The sequence below is a fragment of the Coenobita brevimanus genome, chromosome 14 (genome assembly GCF_032717465.1).
Source record: "Coenobita brevimanus isolate Jiangsu-jjx chromosome 14, ASM3271746v2, whole genome shotgun sequence".
NCBI lineage: Eukaryota > Metazoa > Arthropoda > Malacostraca > Decapoda > Coenobitidae > Coenobita > Coenobita brevimanus.
Window position 1 is genome coordinate 10,218,327 of NC_136967.1, and position 22,499 is coordinate 10,240,825.

A 22,499-nucleotide genomic window follows, 5' to 3' on the forward strand; every position below is an offset into this window, starting at 1 on the left:
CAGTCGTCAAAATAACCAGCAAGGTATAAATATCTTCATTCTTAGAGATGCACCCAGAGGGGGGGGCCACCAGGCCCGCCCCACCCCCCCTTTAGCTCTCTGGATCCTTTAAAAATTTATATATATTTATTTCAATAACAGCAAAACGTGAAAAACTGGCAAATGGGCCTCCTCCCCTTAGAAAATTTCTTGGTGCGCCCCTGTTCATACTTTGGTCTAAGCCGGGCTAAATTAAATCGTTGGCTTCCTCTCTTCATTATTCCATCAGTTTTGTTTTATTAAATATTAAAACAGAAGCAGGAAAAATCAGTTAGAGGAATACCAGAATATTCATCGCCCTGACAGAGTGGAGGGATGGCGGAGGAGGGAAAGGGAGGCGTGACGTGGGGGAGGTGAGGTGGAGAAGGGGAGGGGCCAGAGTTGCAATTGGCTAGTATGGCTATTCCCGTTAGTCGGTCCCCAGTTGGTGTGGTGAGAGCTACTCCCTGCTGCCAAGTTCATTCTCCTCCACTCTTACACAAACAGCCGAACGATTTTCTTTGACTGTTTTTGCAGCTTTACATTCGATCAGAAACCCTACACCGGCGTCTTTGTTCTTGCATATTAAACCCAGAGCAACATTACGCTCGAACCGAAAAAAAAGACTAATCCTTTTACACATACGCCCTGAAGGTCCATTTTCTCATATTATTGTTGCAGATTAAACCCAAGCCAGTATTACACTCGAACCGAGACTTCACACACACACACACACACACACACACACACACACACACACCGACGATTTTTATACTATTGTAGATTAAGTCCAAATCATCATCAGTCACCCTAAGACCTGAACTCGCTTAAAGGAAACTTGAACGGACAGTCATGCGGTAACAGCCGGTAGTCCAGTGCTGTAGATTTTTTTTTTTTTCCTGTGAAACTTACATACGGCTCTAAAAAAATTTGTTGGTCTCATCGTTTCGCGAGGTTCCTGAAATTATTGTCCACTGGCCATTTTATCGATATTACGTAAACCATTATTTACGTCGTGTTCTCGTCAGACTGGGAGGTTCCAGCACCACTTGCTTAGTAACTTATATCTGTATCTAGTACGTTGATATATTTTCGTATGTCGTTAATGCAATATGTGTCGATATAAATTAGATACAAGCAACACGCAAGTGAACAGTAGGGTGGAATGTGCGAAAGAAATAGTGAAAGAAGAAGTGTTAGAAAGTCTCCTAACCACTCAGAATACAGCCTTATGTTTGCACTTGTGTACACGATCCAGCTCAAAACGTGACTGCGAGACAGAAGCGCTCAGGTTCAAGTTATTGTGACGAGGGAAGAAGTAACGGTTGCTGCAGGGATGGAGTGAGACGGCGAGATAAAGGGAGGAGAGCAACGTCTCATACTGCCATCACCGCCACTAATACAGGTGAGGTAAGACCGACGTGGCTAGTAAACCCAGCTAGACCTCCGGATTCACAAACAAACTTACCATCAACTGGTTGTAATTATGACTGATTTGCAGGAACAAAAATACATGGAAAGTTTTTGCTCTTTTCGGCAACACAGACATATAGCTTATAATAGTCCTTTCGTAACAAAGATTTTTATTTAGTAAAAGCAAGAAATATGGAAGATTTTACCTTCGTTGCCGTTAGTTTATAAACAGATGAGTTACGAGAGAGCTGATCCTAGGTAAGTTTGTGAATATGTCTGTTCGTGTTGTTAACCTATTCACTTTGGTTGGTGAACTGAGGTATTAATAGCTAACATCAGACGACCATATTCAACTGAAAGAACTAACAGTCAGGGCTTCAAAAACTCTCGTTATCATTCCTTTGTTACTGGTACACCTTAGGACATTTCTTAAATTCCTTCAGTATATCACCACCATCATATTCTTCTTCCCTCCTCCTCCTCCTCCTCCTCCTGCATTAAGTTTGGCCTGGATCTCCAGGCCTTCGATGTCGTGTTTGATATTCGTGTAATCCCCAGATTATTTTACTCAACTTTCGGAAGGCTAACTGGAAGGATTAACAGTAACCTTCATTAACCCTTTCCATACGAGAGGTGTTTTTTAATCCGAATAAAACTTTCAAAGGATATAAAAAGAGAAAAAAATAGCGGTTTGTCATCGTAGTGGAGGGATTAAAATTGAGTGCTTGCGTTTCATTTGAGACCTCATTGTTAAATGTCACCAGCGTGGATCCCAGATGCAGAGAGAAGTCAGTAACGATACGGAAGGTCAGATGTGCTCCATCATCACACACTTCGGGAATTATCAGAAAATGGGGGGGGGGGGTTAATCACAGCTTAGCCCTTCAAGTTTAGATATTATTGCCCTTTAGGATTATTTATCAATGATTTTACCAGTCTTTAGGATAAACAAGTCTCCAGTGCGGTATTTTATCATAAATCTTTTTTTCTTTTTTTTTAATTTAATCTCACTAGTTTGGTTGAAAAGTGTGGTGGATGAGGTAGTTGGGCAGATATGTGAAGTAGACGGGTAGATAAGTAGGGAGATGAGTGATAGAAGTAGTAAGACGAGGTAGATACGTAGACAGATGAGGTATGCAGGCTGGTGAGTAATAGGTACCAGTAAGGTAGTCGGATATAAACGTAAATAGGTAAGGTAACTAAGTACATAAGTAGGTAGGTGAGGTGGTAGGGTAGTAAGCAGGTAGATGAAGTGTATAGCTTGGTAGGTGAGGTAGTTACGTAAGTAGGGAAGCGTTGTAGGCAAATAAAAAAAAGGTAGACAGGTAAGTAAGGTCAAAAGATAGGTGGGTAGGTACTGTAGATAAATAAGTAAATGGCTAAATAGATAAGTAGATGGGTAAGCAGGTTGGTAGGCAAGTCGATGGGTAAGTAAATACTGTTGGTAGGTAGGTAGGTAAGTAGATCGGTAAGTAGGTAACTGGATAGAGTAGACAGGAAAGTGGGTGTGAGAGACAGACACACAAGTCCGCCTATGTGAACGAATTGGCATCACCGTTTAACCCGCGTGACAAAGAAGTACTGTATGTGAGCGAACGTAACACGGTTGTAATAACCTCCTTAGTACCATGAAAGTATATTTTGTTTTCTGTCTCCAGGCGATTCGAGTTGGATTTGTTTTTTCTTCATTTACTCCCCCTCTTCCTCCTCCTCCTCCTTCTTTTACTTGCTATTTTATAAATGGGGCTAAAATATCCATTGATTAATGTTTTCACTACAAGGGCACAATAAATTAAACATCGCCGTACCGAAGGGAGTTAAAAGTGGGTGAGAGAAGGCTGAGCTTTAGGTTCAGATGAGGTTTAAATTTAGACAGGGTGACAGCAGTGGTGGTGGCAGAAGGTGTGGGAGGTATGTGGGAGGACGGGGGATGACAATTGTACCCCTCTTAAGTTTAGTTTACTCTGTCCTCCTTAGCCCCCTCACTGTTATGTCTTATTTATTTTTGTTACTTTTTTAAAATAATGAATGGAAGAAGGAAAAACAAAGGAAAAAAAAGAAAGTCCATGTGCCTAAAGGCATCCTCCATTCATAAAATATTCATAACAACTGGATTTGAATTGAAGTGGATTAAATGTTCGTGGGAAACAACTCCCAGGAAGTGAATTCCAGAGAGTAGTAGTTCTGGGGATAAATGAATTTTGATAAGCAGAGGTTCTGCATTGCGGGGGAGTGTGAGTTCATGGGCGCTCCCAGCTGCCCGAGTATTTCTGGAGAAAATATGAAGGGGAGGCACAATTGAAGCCAGTTCGTTAGAGCACTTACGGTAAAAATATCGATAAAATAATGCTAAAGAAGCAACATCTCTAAGTACTGATAATGGAGAAAGGTCCTGCGTAATGGCAGGATTATTGATTAATCTAATGGCTTTATTTTGCATTTTGTCCAACTGCCTCAATGCAACCGCTCCACATCCACTCCACAGTGGTGAACAGTATTCGATCTGAGAATGCACATGACTTTTGTATATTGTGGCCATCTGCTCGTCAGTGAAGAACTCACGAACTCTACATGTCCCAATTTTTTGGAAGCATTTTTAGCAAGAGATTTAACATAAGCTGTCCAGCTTAGGTTGGGGTTTAGCATAACACCTAGGATATCAATTGTAGTGGATATGGGAATATTGACATCATTCAAAAATATGTGAGAGTGTGAAGGATTCTTTCTGTTGGAGAAATGAATGTATTTAGTTTTCTTAGCATTAAATGAGACCAGATTTGTTTGTCCCCATTGATTAATTTTAGAAAGTTCCTGGTCCAGATAAATTGCTGTGTTTATTTGGGAATTTATAATATCAAATTGTGTAAAGGAGGTGCTAAATGTGAAAGAACTATGAAGGGTCGAGTCATCAGCATAAGAGTGTATTGGGTTGTGAGTGACAGATAGGAGGTCATTTATATGAATGAGAAAGAGGGTTGGCGCCAAAACTGATCCATGAGGTACGCCAGCATTTGTGGAATGAAACTGAGAATAATTTCCATCTACCATGACCCCATGACCCGCATTTTTCTATTATGAAGGTAAGAAGAAATTAGAGGAACCAGTGATGCAAGGCCATAGTCTGACATCTTAGACAACAAGCCCCGGTGCCATACTCTGTCAAATGCTTTTCATATATCAAGTGCTACTGTGTGTGTTTCACCGTGTTGGTCTGTTGTTTTGTTAATCTGATGGGTAAGAAGGCAAAGAATGTCTACAGTTGAACGTTCTTGTCTAAATCCATACTGCCGATCATTGATTAATTTATTGATTTCTAGATGCTTTGTACCAAAACCTATATAATATATGGGTTTTGCATTGTACTAGCCAAACCTTGTCCAAAATACAAGCCAGGAAGGTTGTACGGTACAATTAGTAATGCCTGGGCAAAACTAGTTGCACCAAAACATTCTGGAAAAAGTTCAAAATGATGGACAGTCATAAAACTTAGTTTTAGTTAGGCATCACATTCAGAAATTGTTTCCGCAATAGCCTTCCCTGAAAAAATTAGATCTTCCTGGTCACTTGCTTAACACTGGATGTTATATCAGTTTAGATGGAGGCTTAGATTAATACGAATTAGCTACACGAAGGGCATTATGGTAGACATTTGATATTTGCTAAGTCTCAGTCATCCCCTAAAGATGGACCCGTAACCGCCACTTTACATCCAGGTCCTCAGTTGTACTGCTAAGTGAACAGGTACTAGGGAGAGAAAAACTTTTAAGTATGTGAACCACTATATGAAACTTCCCTGTTTGCTGGCAGTAGCAAAATTATAAACCATTATCATGATAATCAGATTACGTGATTGACTCCGTAACCTATTCATGCTTTAGGTGGATATCGCTGGTATGTACAGGGTGGTCCATATACAGTATGACGCTGCTCTTTCACCTGCTGGTCAACTTTTCTTGTGTTGCAGGGACGGTTTACTCAGAGTTATCAGTGTCTTCACAGCATCATTTTTTCCCCCTGGCTCCACTGCCATACCCACGCCCACACCAGCTCACTAATCCATTCCCGCAACACATAAGATACCGTTAAGTGAGGTCTAGTAGAGCACTATTGATGGACCACCGTGTATTATTGTTCAAACCAAAAGAGGGCTGACTTGCTAGAGACAACTGAACGCGCAGTAAGGAGATCCTGGTGCTGATTTCCTTTGTATACAATTTTTGCCCTATTCTTATTTAGGAAAGTATAGGTTATATGTAAGGTTTGTTTTCTTAGTATCAAGTAAGGTTAGGTTAAAATAAGTTGTTAGGTAAAAAAAAAAAGGTGATCATCCAGGAAAAATTAAAGGTAATGCATAGTGGGAAAATGGTATTGGTATACAGAACGGAAATCTTCGACCCGGGTATTGGAGAGGGACAGGGGTGTGTGGCACTTGAAGCAGACTATCGTGACAGTTGCTAGGGCCTGCATTCCTAGCAGTGCAGGAGACTTTTGACCATCTCTTCCTTATCAGTTTATTATTTTCATGTGGTCTGTAATTATCTTGTATGTTAGTTATTAAGACAGTCTTTTGATATTAAAAGGATATGAATATCATGAGAGAGGATGCCGAGGTGTACTGTATGTGTGTGGGGGAGGTACGGTACTTGTGCGTGTGCATGCGTGTGTGCGTATATGTCTGTCTATCTTTATATCTATATATGTATCTGTCTACCTACCTATTGCCTGTCAGTCTATCTGCGCGGTATATATATATATATATATATATATATATATATATATATATATATATATATGTGTGTGTGTGTGTGTGTGTGTGTGTTTAAAGCAGCACTGAACACTAGCTGTTGAATACTCATGTGATGGCTTTCGTCTGAAAAAACTTTTTCACGCTTGAAAGGAGCTCTGTTTGCGTCCTTTTATATGAGTGGTAAGATCATTTATCACTTATCGTCCTCTCATCACACATTATTTTTCACTTACGAGTGATAGTATTTACCACTACGACGCTAATCTCACCCATTAGCTCATTATCACTTACTATCGCAACTCCCACCTCATCCATTCCTCTCCCCCCACCTCTGACTTGCATGTTAGAAGTCTGCCTGCAACATTCATCATCCCAGGATATACTTCCCCCACTAAGCCTCGCCTCCCATCACCCACCCAACCCATTCCGCCCACTCCTTTCCACTCACCCTACACACATGTCCTCTCTTGTACTAAGGAGGAAAATCGATTGCGTGAGCTTCATGAACTTGTCGATTTAGTGAGCTTCATGAACTGTGGGTGATTAGGTTAAGAGGAAGAAAATTCAATGTACCGATAATGCATGGAGGCTTTAACGAGGAAAGACTTGGCTATTCACAGGTAAGCCAAGGTTGGCCCTGAGTTTGTGTGTGTGTGTGTGTGTGTGTGTGTGTGTGTGACATGGATCTGAATCATCATATCATCACCATTTTTTTTTTTTTTTTTTAAGGAGTGGGTAGGATGTAAATACTGAAAACGGGAGACAGTAGCGCGCTCAAACTGACAGGTCACTTCAAGCTGATGATGCATTTTACATGTTGGGCATTCAGTTTAGGAGCGACCTCTAATATTGAAATACTTATTATTCTTGCTACCGCCAGGCTGTTTTATTCAGGTTGGAAGACCCTTAAGTAATGTAGAGGAATAGACGGTAGCCAGGTTGAAACTGGACCATGTAGGTATTGGTGTTTGGGAGATCGATAATTTCCGCTGCTTTGGCCCTTCTTTATTTAAGCACCATTATAAACACACACACACACACACACACACACACACACACACACACACACCACGTGTGCCTGTGCCTACCTGTACCTGCTCCTGTCAGGGTGAGTGACAGGAACAGGGTGTGTGTATGTGTGTGCGTGAATTATGGGTTGTTTGAGGTAGTATACATAACGAGAGGACGCGGTACAATTGTCTCTTCTGATAATTCTCTGAAGCACTGGGTATAGCACAAGTACGCACTCGGTATGGGCTACACTTGAATTTGGAGAGGTGACAGGCATATCTCTTGGAGAGAATTCTCTTTTTATCCTGGCTTCGCTAGTGCAGCTCTGTTCACCAGAGCTTCCTTGTTTATTCCCGCTCCCCAAACAATTAAGTTCACCCATTCCACTCTGTTTAGTCATCAGCATTTGCTGTCATCCAGTTCTTTATCATCTCCTCCGCATTCTTCACACCCGCCACCGTCTCGTTCATCGGCATTTAATTGCTTTTATATACCTGATAATAAAATCTGTGTTACAGTGTAGCGGAGATGAAGGTACAATAGAAATGGTTGCAGATGAACGTGTACTTTGTCTTCCTCCGTACTGTTATACAAATAATCCTCTTTTCCAATGCAATAGAGACGAATCATGGCGGAGGCGACTGTTGTAGATGATTGTGTGGATGAGATGCTTGTTGTTCCAGCTCATGCTCAGTATTTTTATTCCAGTGCAGCCGAGATGAACGTGTGGTGGAGACGTCTGGTGTTCCTATTCACCTACTTCACCTGTCTCCTGTTGCTGCTCAACCTCTTCATGTCTTCGGGTAGGATGGTTTTTTTTACGGACGTGACGGTCGTATGCTTAGTTCTATCAAATAAGGTGATTTTATTTTTAGTCTTGCTACCACCGGGCGACTGTATTCGGCTTAGGAGAGGTTATTCAAAATTGGGAAGCTAAGTATAGCCTTCATTAACCCCTTCACAGCTAGAGTTCCTCCCGAAGTTGAATTAAACTGTCTGGTAGTAACTCGATTAAGATGAGAGATGCGTTAGTACTGGTGTGATTAAGGTCGTTTACTTAACCTGTTGAATCTGATGATTTTTATTTTTTAGTTCTTGCTACCCCCTGTGGCGGGGGGGACACAATCTGGCCACACTATGGAGTGGTACTGCTACTCTGCGGCCAGGTTGTGTTAGGAAGAATACTGCCACCGTATTCCCTGCGTGTCGTAAAAGGCGACTAAAAGGGTCGGGGTAAGGGGACTAGGGACCCCCTCCTCTGTTTTTTAGTTCCTAAAAAGAGGCAGGCCAGGGAAAGGGATGGGGGATTGAGTTATCCCCGTACCCTGAAGATTGGGTCTATGAATGTGCGTGGATGTAGTACGATTGAGGCTAAAAGGGAGGAGATTGGGAGAATGTTTGTGAGAAGAAAGTTGGATGTGTTAGCTTTGAGTGAAACAAAGATGAAAGGGAAGTGTGAGTCTATGTCTGGAAGTGTGACTGGAAAATTGTCTGGTGTTGAAAGAGGAAGGGCAAGAGAAGGTGTGGCCATGTTAGTGAGTCCGGAAGTACAGCAGTGTGTGATTGAATGGAAGGAGGTATCATCGAGACTGATGTGGGTGAAAGCGAAATTTGAACGGGAGTTGTGAGTGTTTGTGAGTGCATATGGGCCTGGTAGTGAAAGGGATGAAGAAGAGAGGGAGTCTTTCTGGAATGATGTTGATGAGTGTCTGCAGAGTTTTGGAGCGAATGTGAATGTGGTAATAATGGGAGATCTGAATGCTAGAGTGGGAAATGTAGCAGTTGAAGGCGTAGTTGGTATGCATGGTGTGCCTGGAAGAAATGAAAATGGGGAACGAATGATAGGGATGTGTGTTGAGCGAGAGATGGTGATTGGAAATACGCTGTTTGAGAAGAAAGATATTTATAATTATACATGGGTGAGACAGGAGGGTGGAAGGGTTGTTGATAGAGCTTTGATGGACTATGTGGTTGTGTCTAGGAATGTAATAGGAAGATTGTTGGATGTGAGAGTTCTTAGAGGGGAGGGTGGAGGTATGTCTGACCACTACCTGGTGGAGGGAAAGTTAAGAGTAGGTATGAGATGGGTGAGAGCTAGGAGGGTTAGGTGTGGCAGGGAGGTTTTGAGTGTGAGTGAGTTGGATAAAAGAGAGAAAATAGTAGAGTATCAGGAGAAATTGAAAGATGAGTGGAACGAAGTGAAAGATCAGGAAAATGGCAGTGTGGAGGAGGAATGGCAGTTGTTTAAGAGTGCTGTGGTGGGGCATGCAGAAGAGGTGTGTGGGTGGTGGTGTAAGAAAAGGAAGTGAATGGTGGTGCGAGGAAGTAAGTATGGCTGTGGCAGAGAAGAGACGTGCATATGAAGTGTGGCTGGAGAGAAAGGATGAGGTGTCATATGAGAGGTATAAGGAAAGTAGGAATAGGGCGAGAAGAGCTGTGCGTGATGCTAGAGTGGCAGCAGATGAGAGGTGGGGTAGGCGGGTGACTGAGAATTTTCAACAGAATAAGAAAATGTTTTGGAAGGAGGTGAAAAGGGGAGAGTCGGGGAAGGAAGAGCGAATAAAAGCAGAGGATGGAGGGATGTTAATTGAGATTGATGCAGTAAGGAGGAGATGGGCAGAGTATTTTGAAAGATTGTTAAATGTAGAGGAGGAAAGGGTGGCTGAGATTAAGGCAGACGGAAGGGTGCAAGGAATAAATGTGTTGGGAGAGTTGAATGATTCTTTGATCACGAAGGAGGAAGTGGAGAAGGCAGTAAAGGAGATGAAAACGGAAAGCTGCAGGTATGGATGGGTGTGCTGTTGAATGCCTGAAGGGTGGTGGAGTGACTACTGTTGCCTGGTTAGTAAGATTGTTGAATGTGTGCTTTGTAAAAGGTTTGGTGTCAGTTGACTGGGCAAGTGCTTGTGTGATCCCACTGTATAAAGGCAAGGATGATAAGTATGAATGTACTAGCTTTAGGGGTATAAGTCTGTTGAGTGTTGTAGGTAAGGTGTATGGTAGAGTGTTAATTATGAGAGTTAGAGAGGGTACAAAGGGAGTAATTGGTGATGAGCAGTGTGGCTTTAGGAGAGGGAGGGGATGCGTGGATCAGGTGTTTGCTGTGAGACAAGTGTGTGAAAAGTATTTAGCGAAAGGCAAGGATGTGTTTTGGGCATTCATGGATTTAGAGAAAGCGTATGACAGAATTGATAGGGAGGCTTTGTGGACTGTTTTAAGATTGTATGGACTTGATGGTAGGTTACTAAAAGGGGTGAAAAGTTTTTATCTAAATAGTAGAGCGTGTGTAAGAGTGGGAAATGCTGTGAGTGATTGGTTTCCCGTGAGAGTGGGGCTGCGACAGGGATGTGTGATGTCGCCTTGGTTGTTTAATATTTACATGGATGGTGTTGTAAGCGAGGTGAATGCAAGTGTTTTAGGTGGAGGTCTGAGTCTGGTGAATGTCGATGGTGGAGAGTGGAATCTTAAGCAGCTGCTGTTTGCAGATGATACTGCACTGGTGGCTGATTCAGAGGAAAGATTGAGACAGTTGGTAGAGGAGTTTGGAAGGGTGTGTGAAAGGAGGAAATTGAAAGTAAATGACAATAAGAGTAAAGTGATGAAGTGTACGAGGTTGGCAGATGGTAGGGGGATGAATATAGTTTTGAATGGTGAGTTGCTTGAGGAGGTGGAGTGTTTTAAATATTTAGGGTCGCATGTTGCTATGGATGGAAGAGTAGATGCAGAAGTGAAGTTTAGAATAAATGAAGTAGGAAAGGTGCTGGGAGGAATGAAAAAAGTGTTTAGATGTCGTTCGCTTAGAATGGATGTAAAGAGAAGGCTGTATGAGGGTGTTGTGGTACCGACTGCGTTATTTGGGGCTGAAACATGGAATATGGATGTAGCAGAGAGGAAAAGTTTGAATGTAATGGAGATGAGGTGTCAGAGGAGTATGTGTGGAGTGACACGTATGGATCAAGTGCGAAATGATGAAGTGCGAAGGAGAACTGGAGTTGTTCGGGAGATGGCTGGTAGAGTTGAGCAGAGGATGTTGCGATGGTTTGGGCATATGGAGAGAATGGATAATGAGCGATTGGTGAAAAAGATAACTAGATCTGATGTGAGAGGTGTAAGGCTGAGAGGGAGACCACGAATAGGATGGATAGACAGTGTGAAGAGAGCGCTGGATGCGAGAGGGATGTCTGTTGAACAAGGAAGAGTGGCTGTGCGTGACAGAAATAAATGGAGAGAAACTGTGAATGAATAAATGATGACGCAGCCCTGAGGGGATATTCTCCCGCATTTGGTCTGATTAGCTAGTCAGGTCAGGTGCGAGTAAGGGGATGGGTCTATTATGATGTGGCAGGGATAAACCAGCTCTGCTGTCGGGCCCTGCTGCGGATGTCACTGATTGCACTGCACAGTTGACCCATGTGTGGTGTGGTTCGATGAGGATCTGTCCCTTCTCCCCTTTGGGGCTAAGATGCGAATGACTGTGTTTGAATGGATGAGTAAATGGGGAGTGTGTCGTCCTGTCTCGGCTACCTCCCTTTCCATGGGGGAAGCAGCCTAGGTATATAGATATAGATAGATAGACCTTCAGACACTTTTATTAACACTGGACAAGTCATTTGTAGTGATGGAGTTAGAAAGTCATCATTGACCATTTGAAAACCTTATTTCTCCTCCTAAGCTTAGAGAAAAATCAGACAAAATAGCAAGAAAAAAGTTTAAAATACATCGCGAAGATTTATGTAACAAGTACTTAAGTAACAAATGAGAAGATGAGCCCCATTTTTATTTATTTGCTAAGGTACTGTACATGGCAAACGTTGAACATGTATGAACTGTGTGGCGTTGCTGACAGTACCTCGTAATGTGGGATTGCTGGCTAATCATGTTTAATATCTTCGCTAGGCGTCCCATAACTATCTGTCAGAACTTGAAGGTTTGCCTTGCCCTTCGCAGTTTAAACGATAAGGACTTAAGTCTCTTCAACATATGGAGGTCGTTTTTGTATTACATTGTTGCTACTACCAGACGATTTTATTTAGTTAAGGAAATACCAGTCGCAGTGAAGGAGTTGATGAGAAATTTGTTAAACTCCTCCAGTTAAAAGTGTCACTCTTAAGCTGAATAAAATTGTGTGGGTGTAACAAGAATAAACCTAAAGGTCGTTGGCGTGAAGGAGTTAACCCCTCCACCCGCAAAGATGATCATCATTGCCAGAGAACTGTATATCAATAATTATCATAAGGAGATTCATTGCAGGATCGAAACTTAATCTTTCAGGGAATTATGGCTAAACTTTATCCTCCCCCATACTGGCCATGAATGGAAGGGAAGTGGTGTCTGTACAGTAGTGAGAGTAGTGCATGTAAAAGTGTTGTGTTGCGTGGAATTGTGTTGGACTAGAGTGTTGTGTGTGTGTGTGTCAGAAATTTTGTTACCCTTATGAACTGACGGGTTCGAACAGGTGCAGGCACTTAAAGAAAACAAAAACAACATATGTCCAAGAGTCCATTATGCAGATGCCGGTATATTAGCTTCACACCAAGGTTCACATTTAACTTATGTTACGGTGTTAATCATTTCTCACGTGTTAATCAGTACTGATATGGTTAGTATAATTACGCGTCTCACATTTTGGACGATATCTGTAGCGGATCTGATTGACCTAAACGAAAAAATAGAAAGAGTGACAGTATAGATAAGCAAGGCATGTATTACTGTAAATAGGATGGTCCATATTTTTCCTCCACCATGCCACTCAGCTGTTGAATGTTAGTGCGTTGCGGGGATGGCTTAGTGTTGCCAAAATTTACCCTGCCTCGTGAAATTAGTATTGTTCCACGTAACCGATGACTTAAAAAGGTAGACACTATAAATTATGGAAAAGGATTGTGGGATGTAATAAATAAGACAGGGTAGGCATTGGTAACGCTAAGTAGTCTCCGACACACACACACACACACACACACACACACACACACACACACACCGCTCGCTGGTGCAGTGGTAACGTTCTCGCTTGCCATCTGGTAGACGGGAGTTCGCGCCTCGCTCAGGTTGGGAAAAGTTTCACTGACGAAGTGGGTGGTTACTGTCCCCCTTGAGCAAGGGGACGGGTGTGTGTGTGTGTGTGTGTGTGTGTGTGTGTGAAGGTCACAGCCTTGCCCTTAGATCGGACTATATGAGCTCTCAGCTCTCTTCCGGGAGGGTAAAAGCTGACGATCACGACCATCAGGTGATCCTGACCGACCCGGTGAATTACACACACACACCGGCAAATAGGCATGGAGGGTGCAGTAAATGATCTCCCCAATATATAGTATTACAAGTCTTGTTTATCTGTAGTCATTAATTTTTCTAGATGATTACAATATAAAAGGTGTGCATAATTTGTTCAGATCGGATGAAAATCAATTAACACTGTCGAACGATGATAAAAAAGAGGCAAGGAGGTCGCAGTATAGGAACCACCCATCGTTGTTGCCTTTCAGGTATGTTTGACATTCTGCCTGAGAGTCGGAGGGTTAGAGGCTTCATTCCAGCACCTGAGGGTCCCTATGAAAAAGAGCCCCAGAAGCCCCGCACCCGCGCCATTCTTCTCCTGTCGTCGGTGGGACGCAGCGGCTCCAGCTTCCTTGGGGAGGCGTTGGCTTCGCAGGGGAACAACATGTATTTTTATGAACCCATCAGAGCCTTGAACCACTCGCAGCAAACCAAAGCCACGATACAGGACGAACTGGATCGGTACTTCCACTGTGACATACGAGAGAGCGTCCTGTATATCGGGAAGTTTCCCTATATTAACGTGAAACACACCTACACCCGCGGGAAGTCGAAGGGGGATATATCTTACAGAGAGGTGGTGGAGAACTGTTGCCGGGAACCGTTGCTGATCATCAAGACCATCCGTACTCGGCTTCGCTGGACTAGGTGACGTATCTGCAGTCATTCTTTAGCTTAATCACTTTAGCCCGAGAACATTTGTGTGTGTGTGTGTGTGTGTGTGTGTGTGTGTCTGTCTGTCTGTCTGTGTCTGTCTGTCTGTCTATCTGTCTGTCTGTCTGTCTGTCTGTCTTAATCCAACCTCCACACGATTATTTTCAGCTTAGGGGACACATTTCGTAGGGATGGAGTAAATGAAGGCAATATCTACATCCACCCATAAAAAAAATCTCAGTGTAATTAAAATCGTCTGAGAATAGCAAAAATAAAGTACGTCCTCGGGTTGAATGAGTTAAGTTGTGTGTAAGAATGTTTGTTTATATTTGCATCTTGATTTCTACAACTTTCACACATTTCACAACCAAATTAGAGTAAATGTTAAAGGGAATGTATTCGGAAAAAATATGGAAGTAAATTGATCTGGAGACTTGTTTATCGTGAAAACCGGTTAGTCCTTTGACTCGTAGGGTTTCTCTCAAGTGGATGTAATAATCATGTAAGCCACATATAATTTCCAGGTATACCAATTCGTGATAGTTTTGTAGCCAGTGATTGCTAGGATGTCCCTTAGCTTAACAATATCTTTTGGTGTTAGCCTGAATAAAATAGCCAAATGTAAATTCCGGGCACGAATTCGTCTTACTTTCCTCTGAGACTGCTACTCCTGTGCTGAAAGAGGCTTGATATATTTCTGTGTCCATAGATGAGACACAATGCATCAGGGAGGAAAGTGATAATGAACATGACCGAAGTATGAAGTAGAAGCAGTGGGACAGTAGGTGAACTTTAGCCCCTGAATATACAGTTCACCAGCCACAGTGAAAGGGTTAATTAAAAGATCCTTTAAAAATCTGTTCCCCAGGAGACTGCTGGATCTATCTGATGTGGACCTGAAAGTGATCCACCTGGTGCGGGATCCTCGGGGCACTCACACTTCCATGAGCGGCGTCGACTGGAAATTCAGGAACAAGGACATGTGTAACAAAGTGCTCGAGGTAAGAGATTTACTGAGGTACCCCAGCCTGTTGAGAGAGAGAGAGAACTAATCAACAGCATGCCCATTGAAGTGGACCGCATATTCATTCATTCACCATTCAAGCCTCCGGAATCTTGACTCCTCATAGGCACGCTTTCATAAGGAAGTATTTCTAAAAAAATTGTCTTTAATTCATCATACTGTAGAGCACTTATGGCGATTTATTATTCTAAAAAAAGCATGCCTCCGGAAAGACGACTCCCTTGTACTAAGAAAAGTCAGAGTCTACTCGAATTTTCGTTATTATTATTCGGGGCAAGAGCTAATTACTCGTTGTATTAAGTAATCAAGAGCAAATTACTAGTTGTATTAAAAATTATAAAGCTAATTACCAGTCCTGTTTAACAGACTTTTCACAGTTGTAGTATTCCATACAAATGAGGGGAGACCAGTCTTTCCTACCTTAAATATTAGCTACTGGTCAAGTTAGTGTTATCTCAGTAGAGTTTGACAGTTGAGAGAGAGAGAGAGAGGAGGGGATAAACGAACTGTTGACAATACTGTATTTACTCGCTTGGCAGGACCTGGACGAGAGGGCGGAGATGGAGAGAGATTACCCCGGCCGCTACTACTTCCTCAAGTGAGTGGATGGTATAATTTACCCCTTCACAACGCCATGCCCTTTTTTATCATCATTATTATTTTTATTGATGATGATGATGATGATGATTATTATTATCATCAGGCATCATCATCATTAACACCAGTCATCAGTCATTATCATCATCATTTGCCCCCAGAAATATAATAATAATAATGAGGTGAGTTTGTTCCAGAATACAGGCGCTTACGGAAATGGTAGTTAGCACTAATATTATTAAAAGCGACTGGCGGTAGCAAGGGGAAAAATAATGCCGAAGAGGTTAAAGAACTGATTGAAAAATTATGGAGTATAAAATTATCGCTTTGGAGATTTCGCAATACCTCTCATTCGGCAATTTGTCTTCACATTAGACGTCAGCATCGTCTTGTTTGTTATTGATGCAAACTATGTAGGTACTAAAATATATAGAAATAATGTATAAAAGAATACCAGGGTGTAGCAGGCATAATAAATCGCAAAAAGGCAGATGCTTCGAAACCTACAGTGCCACTTAGAATATGGCCATATATTCGAAATTATCAGAATGAATAGTCCCCCCCCAAAAAAAAAAAAATAATAATAATAATTGTTGTCTAAATGTGCACAGGATAACGATACGGACTAGGAAGGGTCACAGGCAAGCAACAGATGGCATCTCTATAAAAGCAGGTGTACAGTAGCCATCGTATGTAGTGTCAGATTGTCTCGCACAAAGTATTCACCCACGGTTAAGTGTTGTTTGAGAAGAGATTGGTGTAGCAGGAAGCATTACAGTTGTTGTGAGAGGAGATAGGCTTAGAGATGCTATCTTTTAATTTCTTTTGTTTATTAGTTTTTATTATTTCTTATTTTTTTGCTTGGTTGCTGATTATTTTTTTTTCAAAAAACCAGTTCTGGTAGTAGCCTTCAGGTTGGTACTAGTAGACTTGCATTTGCCACACGCCACCAACCCTGTATCCAGCTTAAGTTAGGACAGGGTAGGTTAAGGAAGGTTAGGCTTGTCCAGGTTTTGTTGGGTTAGGGTAGATTATACGAGGTTAGATCAGGTTAGGTAAGGTTAAGTAAGGTTAGGTTAAAACAGATTACAATAGATTAGGTAAGGTAATATTAGGATACGTATGGTTCAGTTTCTTAAGATTAGAATTTGTAAGATTAAGATAAATTACATTCGGTTAAGTTGGGAAACATAAAGTTAAGTTAGATTAGGTAACATAAAGTACAGTGGGGTTGGTTAGATTAGGTTAGACTGAGCTAGGTAAATTAACATGCCGTAAGATAGATTAAAAAGGTGAGGTTACGTGAAGAATGGCAAGTCAAGTTATCTTTTGTGAGGTAAGTCAAGTTAAGGTTTGGTTAGATTAGGTTAGGGAACGAAAAATGTACGATAAAGTTTACCAATCTGTGGGACAGGATTATTCTCAGCTTATCTGAAACTGGCCACAGGGAGAAAGGTACATCCAGGACAAACTGTGGTAGTAGGCCGCGGGCAGTAAACATAAAAATCCTTTGGTAGTGACATAAAGTAACCCAGAAATAACCCTTTGCGTAGCGTTTCTCACCGCAGAATAGAAACGTCCGCAGTCAACCAGAATCACATACCCAAGTTCCAGAATCACACATCCAAGTTTTACCAACATAGTTAAACTTAGCTATGTGCTTCTGGTTAACATCTTGCTGGAGTATGCAGCCGAAGCATGTGTTCGACTCAGGGAAGAAGGATGCCCCTGCCCTGTATAGTCGCGGGTCACCCATAGACATAGGGTAGGTAACACCCGTTAGCCCGTCAGAAAGGTAGTCGGTGGATGACTACCATCTTCCCGATAGGTACTACCATAGGAAGTAACGTAGGGCCAAGGCCCGGCATCTGGCCTTGCAAAGCACTCCCCAGCAGGGACCTCAGCCACAGTTCACTCTGAGACTATCCATACATATCTCCTACACACATCTTATCCTCATGGGGGGCTATGTCTCCTCAATTTTCACTGCATATTACAATGTGGAAGGACCCTGTTCGAACCCTGGCAAGGCGCTGTCTGCCACTAGGAGGCGGCCGCTTGCTTGTGGTCGATGAGTCTGCTCGGCCAAACAGACCCGGGTATAGGAACAACAGCCTTCTTAGCTGAAGGGTTACTGAGATTATTTTCACCATCTGACTGCGTTAGATTTCTGTCTCCTGCATAAAATCTCTAGGATTTAACTTGATGTAAGTTTTACTGTCGCAGGGAAAGAGTTCGACCTATTTAATAGTGGATTATGTAAATCATGGTAAGTAAAATGTAGCTGTAGTCTTCATTAAGTAGTTGTATTCCTTTATATATATTTCTGAATTGCTCATTACTGATTAAGTATAGTATTTCATAGATGTACAGTAGCTTTAGAACCCTGACTGTAACCAGACTGTACTTCCAGCCTTCGGAGATAAATTATTCACTCATGCACTTTCACGTATATTAACACACGCACGCACATATTCACATAAATGCAAACACTCAAACACGGAAATAAAAACACATTCTTATATCTATCTATCTATCTATCTATCTATATACTGTATATAGATAGATAGATAGAGAGATAGACATAAATATAGATATAGATAGATATAGATAGATAGATAGATAGAGACAGACAGATAGATAGATTGCCAGACGCCATAATTCCATAAAGAGTGGCCAAAAACAAATCGTCTCCATGTCGCCCCCTCCCCCGCCATTTCGCTGCCTTCCCCCCAGCTCACACACACCCTCTCTCATATACTTCTCAACTCCATCCCTCCATCTCATCCTCGGCCCCACCCCCTCCCTCTGCCCTCCTCCACCTCACTCACATACTGTACAGTACACTTACCTCGTTAGTCCCTCGGTCTCCATCTTCTCCACATGGCCAAACCACCGCGGTGTATTTCTCCGAACGCTTTCTATCACATCCACACCATAACGCTCCTTCACTTCCTCATTCGCCAGTCTCTCTCACCAAGTTAACTCCAAATGCTCCCCTCAGATAACTCATTTTCACTGCTCTCATTCTTTTGTCCTTCCAGTGAGGTCTAAGCTTCGCTTCCATCCATTAGAGTTGGTATCATAATACTATTATGCAGCGACCTTTTTTAAATTTCCGTGTTCACTTCCCAGTTTCTTATCACTGCTTTCAAAGAACTAGCAGCCGTTTTTCCTTGTTGTACTCTTTCAAGCACTTCATCCTCCAAACTTCCATCCTTACTCATCACACTGCCCAAGTACTTAAATGCACTCACATTTTCCATTTCCCCATAATCGGACCTCACTGTGCATTCAGTGACTTCATTTCTTTCAAAGACCATAACTTTAATCGTCCCGACATTCACCTTTAGATTCTGTTTCTTACACGCTCTCAGAAATTCATCCACCAAGCCTTGCAGTTCCCCCTCGTCTTCACCAAACAATGCAGAATCATCTGCAAACAGCAGAATAGGAAGTTTTCAAACGCTGCCGTCTCTCATTAGGACTGCTCCAACATCCACTGCCCTATCTTTTATGTCTTTTATAACCCAGTCCATATACAAATTGAACAGCCGTGAAAACATGACACATGCCTGTTTCAATCCAACATTCAGTTAGAAAAATTCAATCAGTTCACCATCTACGTGCACTACAATCTTAGCACCTTCATACATACTCTGCACAACATTCAGCAGCTTCCCATTTACTCCATATATTCTTAATATTTTCCACATTCCTTGTCCATCCACTCCGTCATATGCTTTCTCCATATCTATGAAGGCCGCATACAACTTCTTTCCCTTCTCTAGAAACTTTTCCACTAAAGACTAAGGATGAATATCAGATCTACACAACCTTTTCCCCTCCTAATTCTTCCCTGATCTCCAATTAATTCCTCCGTTATTTCCTTGATTCTGTCAGTAAGTATCCTACCATATACTTTTAATGTTACACTAAGAAAACAAATGCCCCTATGATTACCACACATTCCCCCCCTTTCCTTTGTACAGGAGAATAATTATACTATATCTGACTTCCAATCTTCCAGGACTATACCTTCCTCCAGGCCAATCTGCACACCATTCATATTCATTCTACTACAGTCTCTCCTCCATGCTTCTGCTTTTCACCACACATTCCATCAATTCCTGGGTCTTTCCCAAATTTGAATTTCTTAATTGCTTCCACTACTTTATCCTGCTGATCCCGTCCTCCCTTCTCACTTCCCTCCTCCTCCCAGCCATTCCCCAATCTCCTATACTCGTATTACTTTTACATATATATAAGAATATTTTGAAAGTCTGATGAATGGGAATGGAGAGAACAAACCGATTGTTAACATGATTGGTTTGGGGGGTGTACAGAGAAGGAATGCAGTGCCAGGAAACGTGACACTCGCACAGGTGAAGAACACTGTGAAGCTGCTAGAAAATGGGAAGGCAGTTACGCTTGTTGAGTTGTATGCAGAAATGATTAAATGTAGTGGGGAAAGTGGAATGAAGTGCTTGTTGAAGATATGTAAAAAGGCATGGGTGAGTGAAACTGTGCCAGTAGAGTGGAAAAAAGGCAGTGATTGTACCCCTGTACAAAAATTAAGGTGAGCAAAGTGACTGCAGGAATTAACGTGGCATAAATCAATTGAGTGTTGTAAGGAAAGTATATGGAAGAATTATTTTAAAGAAAGTAAGAGAGATGTCAGAAGTCCTAGTGAGTGACGAACAGGGTGGCCTTAGGAGTGCAGAGGATGTGTGGATCAAATATTTGCAGTGAGAGAGATAGTGGAGAAGGCGTATGAGAATGACAAAAAGGTGTTTATGGCATTTATGGATCTGGAAGAAGCATACAACAAAGTAGACAGAGAAGGATTGCGCAAGGTTTTGCACATGTACGGTGTAGAAGGTAAGCTGCTAGGTGCCGTCAAGTTTTTATGATCGTAATGAGGCATGTGTATGGGTAAATGGGCATATAAGTGAATGGTTCATGATCAGTGTAGGCGTGCGACAAGGTTGCGTGATGTCCCCATGGTTGTTCAATATACATATGAATGGGGTGATGAGAGAAGTAAAAACACGAGTATTGGAGAGAGGGATGGCGTTGCTAATGAATGGTGAGGGATGGACTTTCTCAAATTTGCTGTATGCTGATGATGCAGTGCTGCTCGCAAATACCAGACAAGAGCTTAGAAGACTAGTGCAGCGTTTTGTAGATGTCTGTGAACGTCGTGCCTTGGGAGTAAGTGTAGATAAGAGTAAAGTGATGGTTATTGAGAGAGAAGGTGACTCCCGGTGTGATGGTACAGTGAATGGAGAGAGACTGGAATTGGTGAGAGTTCAGGTACTTGAGTACAGTGATAGAAAAGAAAGGAAAATGTGCAAAAGAAGTAGAAAGTATAGTGACAAGAAGGAACGTAGCTGGTTCTATAAAGGCCTTGACAAGAAATAGGGGCGTGATCGTTGCAGGTGCCCGAGGCATACATGAAGGAGTGTTAGTGCCAGCTTTAACATACGGATGTGAGACTGTGGTATGGCATGAAAATGAAAAGTCAGGAGTAAGAGCAGTGGAGATGAAACTGCTGAGGAATGTATGTGGAGTACAAAGAGTGGATAGGATACGGAATAATGTGATACGTGAAAGATGCGGAGTGAGAAACTCTGTGGACACTAGAATAGAAAAGAATGTACTGAGATGGTTTGGTTATGTGGAGAGAATGGAAAACAATTGAATGGTGAAAAAGGTATATCTGAGCGAATTTGAAGGAGGGAGGAGGCAAGGTAGGCCAAGAAGGTGGAGGGATATGGTGGATGAGTGTGTGAGAAAGAGAGCTGTGGAAGTTGGTGAGGGTAAAGGACTGACAAGAAACCGAGCTGGATGGATGAATTTTATGCGGAGAAGCGCGTAACCAAGGATTTGGCACCCTTTTTTAACGTGACAGCGTTCGGATTGGGTCAATCAGATAGGTATATGTGAAGCTACAGAACGTGGTGATTTTTTTTTTTTTTTTTTTTTTTGTCTGATGGAGACAGGATTTCGATGGCTTGAATGATGAATGAATGGAAGCGTGGCCTATTAAACTAGGCAAACTGTGGCTGTCTGGACGTTGCTACTCCTCACCCTGCCCTAGGGTGGGAAAGGTCTGTATGATGATGATGATTGTGTTTATATATATATATATATATATATATATATATATATATATATATATATATATATATATATATATATATATATATATAATCACACACACACACACACACACACACACACACACACACACACACTTCCTTTTCTCGCCTTCTCTCTCCTGTCTCCTAAGTTCCCTGGAGCTGAGAACCAACTCTGCCACAGATACGAGGACTTGTGTCGCGACCCTTTCCACCACTTCAGCAAGCTCTTCCGATTCCTGAGGGGCCAGGACCCAAACGAAAGGGCTTCCTCTCACTCCACACTAGACGAAAACAACAAGAAACTCAGTGATACGGGACTAAGCGAGAGAGCTTATCCGGATCTACCCAGGGAGGTTTACTCGTACTTGCGGTCCCACACTCAGGTAAACAGATTAACGAGGAAGACGCCTTGGTCCACAGTGAGAGACACGAGTACTATCTACCAGAAGTGGCGGCTAAAGATCACGCCGGAGGAACTGGAGGGCGTTGAAATGGCATGCGGGGAGCTAGTGGATCGTCTTGGTCACGTCATCTTCGGAACTGTCAGCCGCGTCAGGAACCTCGAAATTTCCCTCTTCAAGACCCCCGGAACGTTGCAATAAAAGTTTTAAATGAT

The 22,499-nt window shown here is 42.3% G+C and overlaps 1 protein-coding gene across 1 annotated transcript; it reads left to right on the forward strand.

Moving 5' to 3' along the window:
* The first annotated feature begins 465 nt into the window (after positions 1 to 465).
* Positions 466 to 22,485, forward strand: LOC145418219 (carbohydrate sulfotransferase 1-like). The gene is made up of 7 exons (XM_080286696.1): positions 466 to 471; positions 1,277 to 1,423; positions 7,903 to 7,992; positions 13,672 to 14,110; positions 14,985 to 15,117; positions 15,680 to 15,738; positions 22,065 to 22,485. The coding sequence occupies exons 3-7, from the start codon at positions 7,908 to 7,910 to the stop codon at positions 22,483 to 22,485; spliced, it is 1,137 nt and encodes a 378-aa protein (XP_080142822.1). The 5' UTR covers positions 466 to 471; positions 1,277 to 1,423; positions 7,903 to 7,907.
* The last annotated feature ends 14 nt before the right edge of the window (positions 22,486 to 22,499 follow it).